The sequence below is a fragment of the Martes martes genome (genome assembly GCF_963455335.1).
Source record: "Martes martes genome assembly, chromosome: 13".
Classification (NCBI taxonomy): domain Eukaryota; kingdom Metazoa; phylum Chordata; class Mammalia; order Carnivora; family Mustelidae; genus Martes; species Martes martes.
Genome location: NC_137901.1, coordinates 13285118 through 13299440, shown reverse-complemented (window position 1 = coordinate 13299440; position 14323 = coordinate 13285118). Strand labels below are relative to the sequence as shown.

At 45.3% G+C, this 14323-nt stretch overlaps 1 protein-coding gene across 1 annotated transcript in view; it reads right to left on the bottom strand.

The window, feature by feature from the left end:
- The window catches only part of BCL2 (BCL2 apoptosis regulator), a 166042-nt gene extending 158875 nt beyond the window's left edge, over window positions 1-7167 (bottom strand). Inside the window, exons 1-2 of the mRNA XM_080821733.1 lie at window positions 6415-7167; window positions 5344-6198 (exon numbers count right to left, since the gene is read on the bottom strand). Coding sequence (XP_080677859.1) covers window positions 5344-5916 — 573 coding nt within the window. The 5' untranslated portion in view covers window positions 5917-6198; window positions 6415-7167. The remainder of the gene's footprint in view (window positions 1-5343; window positions 6199-6414) is intronic.
- Between the last annotated feature and the right edge of the window lie 7156 nt (window positions 7168-14323).

The window sequence follows — 14323 nt, the reverse complement described above, 5'->3', positions numbered from 1 at the left end:
TAAGAAAGGCAGTTCTTCAAATTAAGTTATTCTAATCATCCAATTCAAAGCCGTGATTGTCTTTTAAATACAAAGAATTACTGAAATACCTTAAAAATTGAAGACAGGTGTTTATTAAATCTTCTTAATGTGTATTAAGGGTGTTTAATGGGTAAATATTTAACAAGGGAACTCCCCTGGCTTTTCAGTTCTCTTAAGTGTGTGTTTGTATTGTACAGTATTTTTTAAATTACCTACATTTCTCCTCCTATTTAAATCAGATCTAATGCACACATGAACAGCCATATGGTTAGAAGTAACTTTTTAAGACAAAGATAGAAGTGTATGCAAAATAATATATACTTGGGTTTTTTTTTTCTTTTTCTCTCTAAATCTGAGCCTCCAGGATCATGCTAATAGGGTTGCGTGTAACTATGAGTTCACTTAGACACCTATGACACTAGCCCGTGAGATCACCCAACGCAGGGATAAAAGCTGTCTTTCCTGTGTCCCCAACCTAACCCAGGGCCAGGTACATAAAGACTGGCAATCACGTCTGTCGAAAAGCTGTCTCAGTCCTTGGATGATTTTCATCGTTAATCCTCTTTATATGTCAAGCACTAACACTGTTTGAATCAAACCAAGAAGAATGAAAAAGAAAAGCTTCCTAGTGAAATAAATTCATGGAGTGGTCTCCTGTATGTAGCTGGGGGAAGAGGTGACCAGCTTGCAAGGTTACAGCTATGACTGAATAAGGTGATGATATTAGATTACCTTAAAAAGGTTTAACAGAACCTTTGAACCTCAAATACAATCTATCTCAGGGCGGGGGGGGGGGTGGGGAGGTGGGGGAACCTTTCTACTTGTACATGACAAAGACAGTGTTGTTTTTCTAGCACAATTGCACTTGGGCTGAGATACTGCTTTGCGTGACTACTGCTAAGACACGATGAGCGACCTCAGAAATGGGCATGGGGATAGCTGAGCAGGACCACTAGTCATACACACAGCACCCACACACCTGCTTTCTGAGTGAGTTTACTCTTCCTCCAAAAAACCAACTAGGACTGGAAGCAAAGATGAGGGAAAACTTTGAGAGTTTGCTTTTAAAAACAACAACAACAACTTGTGGCTTTCTGTTACCTGGCGTTCTGTGCATTTAAACAATCTGAAATGTACCAGGTCAATTAAGGACTGTTAAAAAGATCAATCAGTTCTCACTAGATAGCACAGCTGAAAGTAACAGGACGCACAAAAGAAAGCCATGTTTGCAACAGACTTTGAACAGCAAGGAAAGCCCTACGACAGAAAAGGGAACTAAGTGAACTATAAAATTTTACAAAGGTCCACAAATATAATCACTCAACAGCACGTGACTTGCAAACTCCAGGGGCAACCATGTAGTTTTTTTCCTACAGAATAAATTATTGCAGGGAGTCACGTGGTCCTTAGCAGGGAGAAAGATGCACTTTCCCAAGGAAAGTTCATCATTAAATATCTTACTTAAGACTGGACCATCTTCAGACTATTTTTAATCCCTATCATTTCACTGCCAAAATTGGCCATAAGCAGCTGATACTTGGCTGCCAGGAAAATGATGCTTTTTCACTTATTTCCTACACTGGCATGAGACTGGCATTGCTTTCTAGTTAATCAAGTGTTTTGGTGGATCTGGACTGCCAACAGAAGATAGAAACTGCTTGCCGACCAACTAATAAAAAGGAAGCTAACCTCTACTGGATGTGGAGAAGTAAGTTCCTGTCTTCCTAAACCACAAGACCAAAAGACCAAAAAAAAAAAAAAAAGGAAAAAGCAAAGTCACGCCACCATCTCATCAACAGAATGAAGCTAATCTCCCATTTAAGCCTTCTCTTTCTTTTAGTAGCCCACACCTCACTCTCTTATGAGACATGAAGCTGAATGTTGTCCCATTTCTCGGCCTGGAGGGAGTTATCAACCTCACTCATGGTCAAAGTGCCCTTATCTCGACACTTCCCCTCCAAGACCCCCTTCACCTTGAAGCAATCTTAGTCAACGCATCCACAGAACTCAAACCATGTTACTAGGGGTAAAATAATAACTAATGGAGCTATCAAAAGAGAGAAATCCCCTGCCTTTAATTGGAATAGAAGAGCTGTGTTACTTACTTTATTGGGATCAATCATGCCAATGCAAACTGTATAGCTACCATGAAAAAACATTCTTGAGAAGATGGAAACTTACAATAATTTATCTCCTCTCTTCCGTTCCAGGGTATCTCATCCAAGGATCAGATCACACTAGTGGACATCTGGGAAATACTCAGTATTCTAGGTAATACTAGAGGCTGCTGGAATGGGACACTGGAGGATCCAGCCCACATTGTCATTCTTCCTAAAAGATGGCCCCAGGAACCAATGGTAGATAATAGACAACATCTCTAATTTTTATGTGCATTTGACAACGTGGATCTCGCGAGAACCACAGGTTCAGACTCACTGGCTGTGAGGCGGAACCTGAGAAGCTGCATCTCTAAGAAGCTCCCAGGTGATGGTCTGTGACCCCCACTTGCAGGAGCGGGGTCTCAGACATTTCTTAGAACTAATGGTGTCTTGTACTCCCTCTGCCCTGCTTCTCTCACAATGTCTTATTCAAACTTAGGAATAAAGCTACACTCTGTTTTAACCCAATTTCTTCTTTAGTCTTTATTTAATTTGTAGGCTTCTAGGGCTATGTCTCAGACGCCTCTCCTCCCAAGACACTTTCTCCAAGCTATGGAACACAGAATACAAACAGTTTCCTTAATCTCAGAAGGCTGATTTTGCATCAACAGCAGCAAAGAAAAAAAGTGACTTCAGATCCGAAACACTCATTATTCTACGTGCAGTCTGACCCACTGAGTCCTAGAAGCCACACAAGTCATTGTCAAAAGTCAGAAGAATGTACTAGCTCTCTTCTGACATTTGACAATGGGCATTCTGAGTACTTTACACTGTAAGACACAATACAGTATTAAGGGTGCAACTCTGATTAGTGCAAATTTCAGGGGGGTGGAGAATCTGTCTGTATGCCATCTGCCTAAACCAGACATTTAATTAGTCATGCCCATTTGAAAGGATAGGTAAATCATTTGTAACTCTCAAATACTACCACTTTGATTCCAAAGTATCCACTTATGATTACATTTCCTGATACCTGCTTTTTTTGGCCAAATTCCTTTGTTTTCCTATACAGTCATCCATCAACATGTTGTTCTGAAAACGACACATTTCACCATCGGCTATTTGTGCCTCTATATGATTTATTTTTACTGTGAAAGGTTTTGTCAAAAAAAAAAAAACTTTTTTATCATGTTCTACGGTACGTCATTGTGGTTTGGCATCATAAATACAGCCTTGACGTTTATCAATCTCAGATACCTGTTGACCACAGAGACAGGCTCTACTATGAAGGCTCTATTTCGAAAGGAGTTAAAAGTGAGCCTTTACTTAAAAGGTAAACTCAACTGCATGAGATGTTAACATAGTAAAATGCAACAAAACAAAGGCCAAGGTTCTATCTTAATTTCTATCATAAGCATGTCTATTTTCTAGCTTTTCATTAAATTTCTTAACACATGAGAGTTACCACCTTGGATTTCTTTCAACTAGAAAGAAGATTTTGACTTTTTTTCATAAAAATATGAACTGTCAACTAAGTTTTACGTTGGTTTTAAAAAGATCCTTTTGGGAGTCTGGAACTCTCTACCTTTTTGGTTATGGTGGTTAAAAATAAAACCACCTACTTAACCAAACTTTTAACAAAAATATCCTTTTACCCTTTAGTAAATTCTTCCAGAATTACTAAAGATCTGACAATATAGGATCTTGAAAAGACAATTCACAAGGAGCATTTTAATTGTTAGAAATTTAAATGGGGATATTTTCCTTTTAAACACTGAAAGTGGCATCAGAATTTTGTCCACTTTGATCAAATAGGATCAGATTTTCACGTCAGCCGTCTACTTTCTTGGCTTTTCCTCTTTTTTCTTGGCCTTAATATTAGCACGCTTGTAAACTGTAGTAAAATATGTAATGTGCTTCTTGAAATTGAATCCATTTGTAATCATTTTTAAGCTTTGTGGTCCTGTTAGGTCCTATAAAATAATAATATCAGTAATTCTCCCTAGAGACAATACAAGGAAGGACTGCCTTTCATCCTTTTTCAAAAAGAATTCTTCACCTTAAAACAAAAAGTCTGAAAAAATTTCAGACAAGATTTCTCTTTTACTTTTCCATAAATTGGTAATTTTACATATAAGATGCAGATCTCAATTACAATTCTTCAGTCTTAGGATCTGGACCCCTCCCCCAAAGAAGCACACAAAACAATACCTTTATAATAACATGATGGAAGCTCTATCTAGCACCAGAAAAAAAATCACCGCACAGACGTTCTTCAAAGCTACAGGCATCGATCAGTACAACTAACCTCAGAGCATGACAGCATCCACAGCTGAGAATCAATGTGTCTACGTTTTCTACAGATACTGTAGATACAAGTTTTTCCAGCAGAGACCACCAAATGATGTGGACTCTAGGTGGCGAAAAGTAAAAGATACTAAAATTACAGTAAACTTTAAAGTCATACACCCGGTACAGAAATAGAATGCAAAGTATGCAACCAGAACAAACTATGTCACTGATGAGATAAAGTATCCATGGCCCAATGTTCTTCAAGACACTCAATCACGCCCACTGGGAACCATGTGGCACACGCCACAGGATGGAGTTTGTGCACTGTCCAAAAGTCAACTTACCTCTTTACAAACACATCTAGGTTATCCAGGGAAAGCGGGCTACACTGGATTTCCTCTTAGGGTAGATCTTACCAAGTGAGTCAGAAAAGGCATGCCCTTGGTCCTCTGGTGGAGTCTGTTCTTCTAACTGGGTAGTTCCCAAATTGTAGTACAAGTAAGAAATCCTCAGCGGAACTTGTCTAACACGCGGATTGCCAACCCAACCTGGAGTCTAGCTCATGAGTTGTCGGGGGGCGGTTAGGGGTGGGGGGAGGATCTCTGGACCCCCCCCCCCAGTCCAAGAAACCCTGAAAGGATACCATTTATCCTGAGATCCCACTGGATAGCAAATGCTGAATCTTTAACCCTCCACGGCTGGCAAGCAAGGAAAACACTTTTGGCCAGAAGGAATCATCAACAATAGGTCTGGCAGTGGGACCTTCACGGGGGGCGGGGGTAGGGTGAGGGAAGCAGGCACCTTGATTTTATTTCCCTGGCTCATCAGCCAGCCCTTGGCCCACGAGCCCACCCACACTCCAACCACGGATTCTCAGCCTCAGACTGGAAACGTCCAGTCCAGACTCACACTCAACCAGACATGCACCTACCCAGCCTCCGTTGTCCTGGATCCAGGTGTGCAAGTGCCGGTTCAGGTACTCAGTCATCCATAGGGCGATGTTGTCCACCAGGGGCGACATCTCCCGGTTGACGCTCTCCACACACATGACCCCACCGAACTCAAAGAAGGCCACAATCCTCCCCCAGTTCACCCCATCCCTGAAGAGCTCCTCCACCACCGTGGCAAAGCGTCCCCTCGCGGTGAAGGGTGTCAGGTGCAGCTGGCTGGACATCTCCGCGAAGTCGCGGCGGTAGCGACGGGAGAAGTCATCGCCGGCCTGGCGCAGGGTCAGGTGGACCACAGGTGGCACGGGGCTGAGCGCAGGGCCCGCGGCGGCGGCAGCGGCGGCAAGGGCGGCGGGGGGCGGGGGCGGCGAGGTCCTGGCGGGCGCGGGGGTGCGCCCGGGCTGGGAGGAGAAGATGCCCGGCGCGGGGGCGGCCCCCGGGGGCGCGGCGCCCGCGTCTCCGGCATCCCACTCGTAGCCCCTCTGCGACAGCTTATAGTGGATGTACTTCATCACGATCTCCCGGTTATCATACCCTGTTCTCCCAGCGTGCGCCATCCTTCCCCCGAGGAAAAGCAGCCGGGTACCAGCAGCACCTCTCGCCCCTGCTCCCGCCCCACGGCCCCGAAAGAAAGAATAGTTATAATCCAGCTATTTTATTGGATGTGCTTCGCATTCTTGGATGAGGGGGTGTCTTCAGTCACGCGGAACACTTGATTCTGGTGTTTCCCTCTTGGCATGAGATGCAGGAAATTTTTACTGAAATTCCTTTCGGATCTTTATTTCATGAGGCACATTATTATTAATTATTGTTAATATCAGTCTACTTCCTCTGCGATGCTGAAAGGTCAAAAAGAAAACTAAGTCAAAATCAGGTGCATTTTCCTTTATACACTGGGTGAAAGAACGCAGGGCATACACACTACAAGAAACACAGCTAAAAAGAATGTATTAAACTGCCTGGAAATTAAACTTACTCGAATGCACTTAAAGTTAAAATCTTAATTGTTTCCATTGAAAGTTACATTAAACCAATTTCCTGTGCAAAGAACTTACTTGTATTTTTTAAGGACAGCATGATCTTCTGTCAAGTTTCCTTTTTTGTGAAAACAAAACAAATGCATAAGGCAAAGATTCCATCAATCGTCAGAACTCTCCAGTTATAGCTGCTTTGAAACTTCCAAATGAATCAGGAGTTGGGGAAAGGAGGGTAAAAAATTAGGAGAATTTCCAGTTTGATTCCCAGACTTCTCCGTCACAGAAATGTCAATCCGTAGGAATCCCAACCGGAGATCTCAAGAGCACGAGGAAAAAAAGGCAGCGGCGGCGGCAGATGAATTACAATTTTCAGTCCCGTATTTGCAGAAGTCCTGTGATTTTCCCCCTCTCGGCAATTTACACACGCACACACACGCGCGGGCACAGACATGGATCTCTATCCGCGGGACCGCTTCACTCCTCCACGGGAGACAGACAGGGACCGGGGGCCGCCGGACGAGCCGGGCACGGGGGCAGGAATCCTCTTCTGATTAAACTCCGAACGGCAAATGCATTTTCCGAAAAGCTGCTTGATAAACGAAGGCAGGACGCGCCCGGCCCGCCGGTGCCGAGCGCGAGAAGCCCGCGCTGTGTGTGGTGCGGCGAGGGGTGGGGAGAAGGAGGTGGTGGGGGAGGGTTTTATTTTTTCCCTCTTTTCCTAAAAAGGATGACTGCTACGAAGTTCTCCCCCCTGGACCCCCTCTTCCGCTGCACCCCACCGGCGCACCCCGCCTCCGGGCTGCGCACCCTTTCTCCTCCTCCTGCTCCTGCGCGGCGGCGCTGGCGGCGGCCGCCCCCTCCGCGCTCCCGCCGCGCACCCGCTCCGGGCGATGACGGCCGCGCCGGCGGGGAGGGCCCGGCGCCCGGCACCTTCGCTGGCAGCGGCGGCGGCGGCGGCGGCGGCTCGGCGGGGAAACCGAGAGCGGCGGGCGGGAGCGCGGCGGGCGGGGGAGGGGGCGGGGAGGAAGGGGGCGGGCGCGGGGCGGGGGGGGGTGGGGGCTGGCCTCTTACTTCATTCTCTCTAACCGACTGGTTTCCTGTACGTACGTCACACGGTTCATTCAAAAAAAGAAGAAAGAAAGAGCCCTCCTCGGAGCCGCCCCGCCGCCCCTCCGCCCCGCTCCCCTTCCCGGGTTAAAGGAGCCGCGGCCGGGCCCGGAGCGGCGCGCCCCGCCGAGGACACATGGCGCGCAGGGCCCGCGGCCGGGGAGGGCGCGCCCGGGACGCCCCCGCCCGCCCGGCCCGCTCCGCTCCGCCCGGCCGCCCGCCCGCCGGGCCCGGCCGGTGGGTGGCGCGGGCGGCGCAGGCCTCCCGCGCGGCCGCGGCGCGGTGGGTGTGCGAGGGGCCTCCTCGGGCCTGCAGCGGGCCCGGCGCTCTCTCAGGGGCCCGCGAGGGGTCGGGGGCGCCCGGGGGACTGCACGCGGCCGGCAGGGCGGCTGCCGGGTAGTGCGCCAAAGGCGCAACCGCCAGGAATCGCTTCGACCCTTGTAATCCAGTGTGTCTGTGTGTGTGTGTGTGTCTGTGTGTGTGTGTGTGTGTGTGTGTGTGTGTGTGTGTGTGTGCGCGCGCGCGCGGGCGCGCGCCGGGGATCGCTTCGACCCCTTTAACCGAGTGTGCCCGCGTGTGTGCGCGCGCGCGCGTGTGTGTACGTGTACACACCGTGTTGCCGGCTCCTGGCAGCTGCCAGGGAGGAGACCAGGCCCACACTGACCCCGAGCAGGGGGACCTCAGCGTGGCCCTCCCGCGGAGAGAGGCCAGGGAGAGCGTGGTATTTACTTTCAAGTTGCTTCCTAGGTGTGCAGGCGGAACACACACCCCGGGGACACCATCCGTGACCAAGGCCAGACAGCCCTCAGCGGGCCAGTGAGGGGCGAGTTGAGGACGTCAAGGGCTCTAAGATGGCTAAGTAAACGTTTTGCCTCCGCCCCTGACAGGACTGGCACTAGGTTGGGGCTGGACGCTGCCGGAGGCTACCGTAACTCTCCTGCCCTGAAAAGGGTCCTAACACCGGGTGGGTGGGTTTCCCAAGGCCTGTGGGGTCGCCTAGCAGCCAGTGCCAGATGGCTGCAGCTTCTCAAGTTATCTGAACGCGCCCGTGTACACACACACACTATCACACACATAAATATATTACACACACAAGCACACAGTCTTTTCATTCATCAGCCTGCACAGCCCCTAGGAGAAAAGCACAAGAGGGCAAACAAGTTGTGCTTGTTTAACTTTTTTTTTTTTAATCATCTCAGAAAGTCTTTGGCAAATAAAGCGCCAAGAAAACAAATGTTTACTAAAAGCCCATCAGCTTACCTGATAGGGCTCAAATACAGATAGATAGGGATGCTGGGCTAGAGTGCTCACAGAAACGTGACAAATGAGCGTGGCAACGCGTACAAACGTGTTCCAACACCATCTTTATTTTGTCTCGTTCCTAGTCTAAAATCAAAGCATGTACTCTTGAGCAAAATAAGCATAAATTATTTCCATCCCATTTATGATAGGCAACCAAACAATGTGCCAACCTCTTGCAAGTAGGGATGGGTGCCTCGTACAAACTTCTTATCCCAGCAAGAAGGAATGAAGGAAGATGCTCCTTCCCGCTTTTTGACGGCCGGGACATGGCACTGGGGGGTGGAGTGGGAGGGGAGGGGTGGTGCTCAGGGTCTGGCCTGGAGATGAACACTGGGTGTAGAATGACCTGGGGTGTATGTTCTCACAGAAAGAGTAGAAACCTATACTAATGCCTCAGCATCATAGTTTAAGGATCTTCTCAGAAGCTTGTCTTAGGCCTCCAAAATTACTTAAGAGGAATTGAAAACCTTCATGCTTCTGTGACCCAGCATGTGAGTGAGGAAATGAGAGGACAGAGCTGGAAAAGAGATTGTACTTCTGCAAAGGGGTCCCCAGAAGGAAATGGGATTACCCATTCCCAGAGAAAGAAAAGCCTCCTTATTTTTTTTTCCTCTCCTTTGCTCCCAGAGAGCCTCACTTGACAGATTTTCTCAGACTTACCCCTTCGGGGGTGGGCATCTTGGCCACCACCAGCCGTTCTCAGGACAGGGCTACGCTGCAGTCCTTGACTAAGATTATATATTCCCCAGGAATGTTCTGGATTCTCTTCATATTTGAAGAGTGAAACCATCCCTCCATTCAGATTGGGTTATTAGCTTACACCCTCAAGTGTGAGGGCAGGTATTGTAGAGAGTGTGTGGAGTAACTGTCTCTGGGTATTGGGGAGGGAGTGGAGGGAGACCTGACCAGAGCCAGGAGTCCTGGGTTTGAATCCCAGATCTGTGCCAGAGACCTTCCAAGACGCCTTCCACCTTCCAGAGCCAATGGACTACCCCGCTGGCAGCTTCGCCTGGCTGGACTGTAGGAGCAGGGTAGCACCAGAGAGTGAAAGAACAAGATGCAAGGAAGGGAGATTGTATCAAGAGCCTGAAAGGCCTGTGTTTTCCTTTATTCTCCGTCAGCCAAACAAAATGCTTTTTATTGCCAATTTTCGCCACCTACTGGTTGCTGTTTAACAGTATCATGCAGAAAGTTCTCTTCGTCCATCACGAATAGAAACACTTCCAAGGGTTATGAAATTCAAAAAGGACATTATTCTAATCTGGGCATACATGTTTTATATATAGGCATGTAGTAAGTCTTACTATTAAACTTTTTATTTAAAACAGGGATACAAAAACCCCATTCATTAACTGAGAGGGAACTGACAACTAATAGAAAAGGTGAGTTAAAAATATAAAACACGACCCCAAGCCATTTAGACAAACTAAAGTGGAAATAAATCCATAAAGGAAATGAACTGACCAGAGAGGGTAAGAACAAAGAGTTCACATAACTGCATAAAAAGGAACTGCTTAAAAAACATCTCCCAGACAAGCAATGCAAAACACTAATTTCCAGTTTCAAATGTCTTCTAAATTATCATTTCCAGCTTTATTGCGATATAATTTACATAGCTTAGATATTATGAACTCTTGACACTAAATAGTGTCACGGTCGTTCAGATGGGTTGCATCTATTGTTGGTCATTATTATAGGATAATACAATAATACTAATTCCAATTAGCATTTGGTACTAACAGTAACACTGTTCGCAGTGAATTAATGCCCCAGAGCCTGTCTTCTGCTATAGGACTGATTGCAAATGATTTGTCCCCTATGTGCTCTCAAACCATCCTTGTCATCACAAGGAAACACTTTCACCAAATCTAAACCAACAGGCCTTGGTTTAACTGACAAACCTGCTTAACTCATGTATGGTGGGCCCTAAACCTCAAAAAAATGTTTGGAATAATTAAGCAACGACCTTTGCTGCTAGGCAAAAACTGCAGGTGAATTATTCTGTTATGTGAGTTTGATGGCAGGCAAATCCTGTTTCCTTCTGGTTCACAAAGGCAAGGGCAGGAAATAGACTCCTGGCAATTCTTTTCCCTTCAAATCCATGACTTGGCATTTAAAGTGAAATGAAATAAGTGCAGGGAGTTACATTTTTCAAATGGCTACTGCCCTCATTGGATCAAAACTGCAGTCACAGACCCAAACAACGGGATAACACCATTGTATGAAGGGGAAATAGGCAAGGAATTGACATTCTTTTGTGCAATGACTTTTATTTTCGTATGTGATTTGGCACAGAGCAGTGTCTCCCGGTTATTACTTACTGATGAACATGTTTAGAGAAACCGAGGTGACTGTGTTTATCTCCTAGGGCCGCCATAACAAAGTACCACAAGCTGGGTGGCTTGAAACAAATTTATTTCCCCGCAGTTCAGGAGGTGTGAAGTCTAAAATCAAGGCGTCGGCTGGGCCAGGCCCCCTCTGAGGGCTCTGGGGAGGGATCCTTCCTCACCCTTCCTAGCTTCTGGTGGTGTCTGGCAGTCCTTGGGGGGCCTGGGCATGTACCTGCCTGACTCTGATCTGCCTCTGTTGTTACTTGGCCTTCTCCGTGTCTCTCTGGGTTCTCTTCTTGTAAGGTTGCCAACCATACTGGATTAGGAACTGAATAACCTCATCTTAACTCAGTGATATTTGTAAAGACCCGATGTCCAAGTAAGATCACATTTACGGGCACCAGGCATTAAGACATTGATGACATCTTTTGAGGGTGCACAACTCAACCCATAATAATATGTGTCTAATATGGGATCTTCCAAACTAACGACAATGGTTTACTTCAGGGCTCAGCAACCCCTGAATTTCAAGGGGCACCATGAACTTTTTAAAACTCAAATCTGGCCATTTTATATTTCTGCCCAAAGTTCTTCGGAGGCTAACATTGCAACTCCTCTACATGGCTTGATCTGGTGCAAATCTACCCCCCGGGCGCCCCCCCCTTCCTTATGTGTTCCCTTCTTGCAGCCGTATTAACTCTGTGCTTTCTGGAATACACCAAGATCTCTCGTGCCTTTTGCCTTTGCACATCTGCTCTTCTACCTGAAATGCACCCAACCTTCTCAGAGCGAATTCATCCTCATTCCTCAAGTTTCATCTTCAGACCCCCCCACGCCCCCCCCACCCCCGCCACCATGAGACCATGCCTGACTTCCCTGCGCAGTCCTCAGAGCCCCCTTGTGCCACCGGAAGAGGGTTAGGACAGGGTATATATAGGCAGAAGACAGGGGTCTGAATATGGGCTCCATAGCTTAGTAGTTGCTACCGTGGACTAGTTACTTAACCTCTCCGTGCCTGTGCCTCCGGGTAAGGCGGATAGGAAGAGTACCGCTTGAGGGGCAGCATATGATTGAGATGAATTCAATGTGATGCGCTCGCCACAGTGACCGCCATGGGCTAGGGTTATTTGAGGCCAGGGACTGTATTTTTCCTTCGTGCTTTCCCAGCCTAGAATACTGTCCGACATTCAAACATTTGTGGCATAAAATTCAGAGGTTCCAAGCTGAAGAAAGGAAGTCCAGGAAGTCTGTAAGGACCTTGAGAGAGATGAAGAAGTGGGGAGGGAAGAAAGAAGAAACGTATCCACCACCCGGGAGGGACAAACGGTTTACGCAGAGTAGTAGCCCCAGGGGCCTGGATGCCGAGCTCAGTAAATATATGCTGAATGAGGGGAAATCGAGGGCATAAAATCAGGAGTGGAACACAATATATACTTTCTTCCTTTTTAAACATCCAAATACAAAAATTATAGAAGGGATATTATATGCTGCTTATGGTATACACAACGCTCAAATTTAGAGAAAGCTCAAGTTTGCAAACCAAGATGTCCAAGGAATCTCTCCACGATGGAAACCAAATTTTCCCATTTAAAGACAGGAATATTAAGGTGTGTTATTTTATATATCAGTCTTCTGTGTTCTTCAGAACCTAAGAAATATTGCATTGTTAGTATATGCAGCTTTAAAGTGTGGGAAATCTATTTGTTTTTATATGAAATGTATTACATTAAGAAATTTTACTACCACTTTTCTTTTCTACCACCTTTTTCTCATGTTTCCCATATCTGAGTGACACAAACACAGAACATATTTGAAATAGGCGCTCTGAATGCCAAGTAACTTACTCTGAAAATATTAGTTCCTAAAAAATGATCAAAATCAAGCCCTTTCAATGTTTAGGAGGCAAGGTTAGGATAATATTATGAAAGAGATTTGTGTTTTGCTTAAATGACTCTTAAACACAAATTTCTAAAAAAAGAAAATACATTTTCAAATCTGTAAAGCTTGTTCCCCATTTATTTTTTGTTGTGATTCAGAAATACAAGATATGAAAATTAGGTTACAATTTTGCCACAAAAGCATCTAAAGTAGCAAACACAAGTTCTAATATATATCAAAATAGCCAAGTGCATTCTTACAGTTTAAAAATGTCTTTAGAGTTGTCCCATCAAGCAAGTGTAAAATATAATAGCTATTATCTTCTCTTCAAAATATCAAATCTGCCGTCACTGCGCTGAACTAAACAAGATTTAGTCCAGAGTATGGAAGGTTATGGTTAGTGTGTACTTTTTAAAGCTGAGTTACTAAGAACTAAGGACATGAGAAGGATACAAAGCATCGTATGTCAAAAACTATGAATATTTAAAAGTGTCCTCATGTGAGTGAGACATGTTTAAATTAGAACATGAGGTAATAAAATTAAATCTGTTGATGATAAAACTCAGTAAAAAAAAATTATGGCATTGCCTTCTTCCAGAAAGACAAAGACATACAATTCTTCGAATTGAAGCTACTATTTCCAAAATGCTTTTATCATCTAAATATTAGAAATGCACTCCCAAAGTTCACTTCTAAGAATCAGTGATAATATGGTTTAACCAGCAGATTTCTAACTGAACACATGTAAGTATTAATGCAAAGAGGCCATTATTGACAGTATTTTTCATTTTTTCTCTTTTCAGCTGTGAAAATTAAAATTGTAAAAAATAACAGAAAAGAACAATTTCCTGGACTTTGTTTTTGTAAAAAGAAATGGGGGTTATATCTTATATCTTTTTCAATTATAGAGGGTCCTTGAACATATTTTGGAATTTCTATGGATGAATGACATTCAACATTTTTTAAAAAATAAATATACTCACAAATACACTATAATAAAACAGTAAAACCAAGCCCAGCAGAGGCAACCACTTCGGAACCAACACACACAATAAACAGTAGTTGGTCACAAACAGAAAGCCAACACTTCAACGGAATTGTAATCAAACTCCTCCTGCCACAGGTAAGACATACCCACTTCTGGGTACAGTACAAAGTGTTGAAAAAAATGACCCCTTTAAAAAAAAAAAGAAAAAGAAAAAAGAAATGGCAACAGTTTCCTGAACACTCTGACTCAGGGGGTTGTGTGTGTGTGTGTGTGTGTGTGTGTGTGTGTATGTGTGTTTAATTCCCCTGAGCAAGCAAAAAAAAAAAAAGACAAGTCAGTATTAAAAAATGTACAAAAACTGAGCCAAAAAAGATAAAAAATA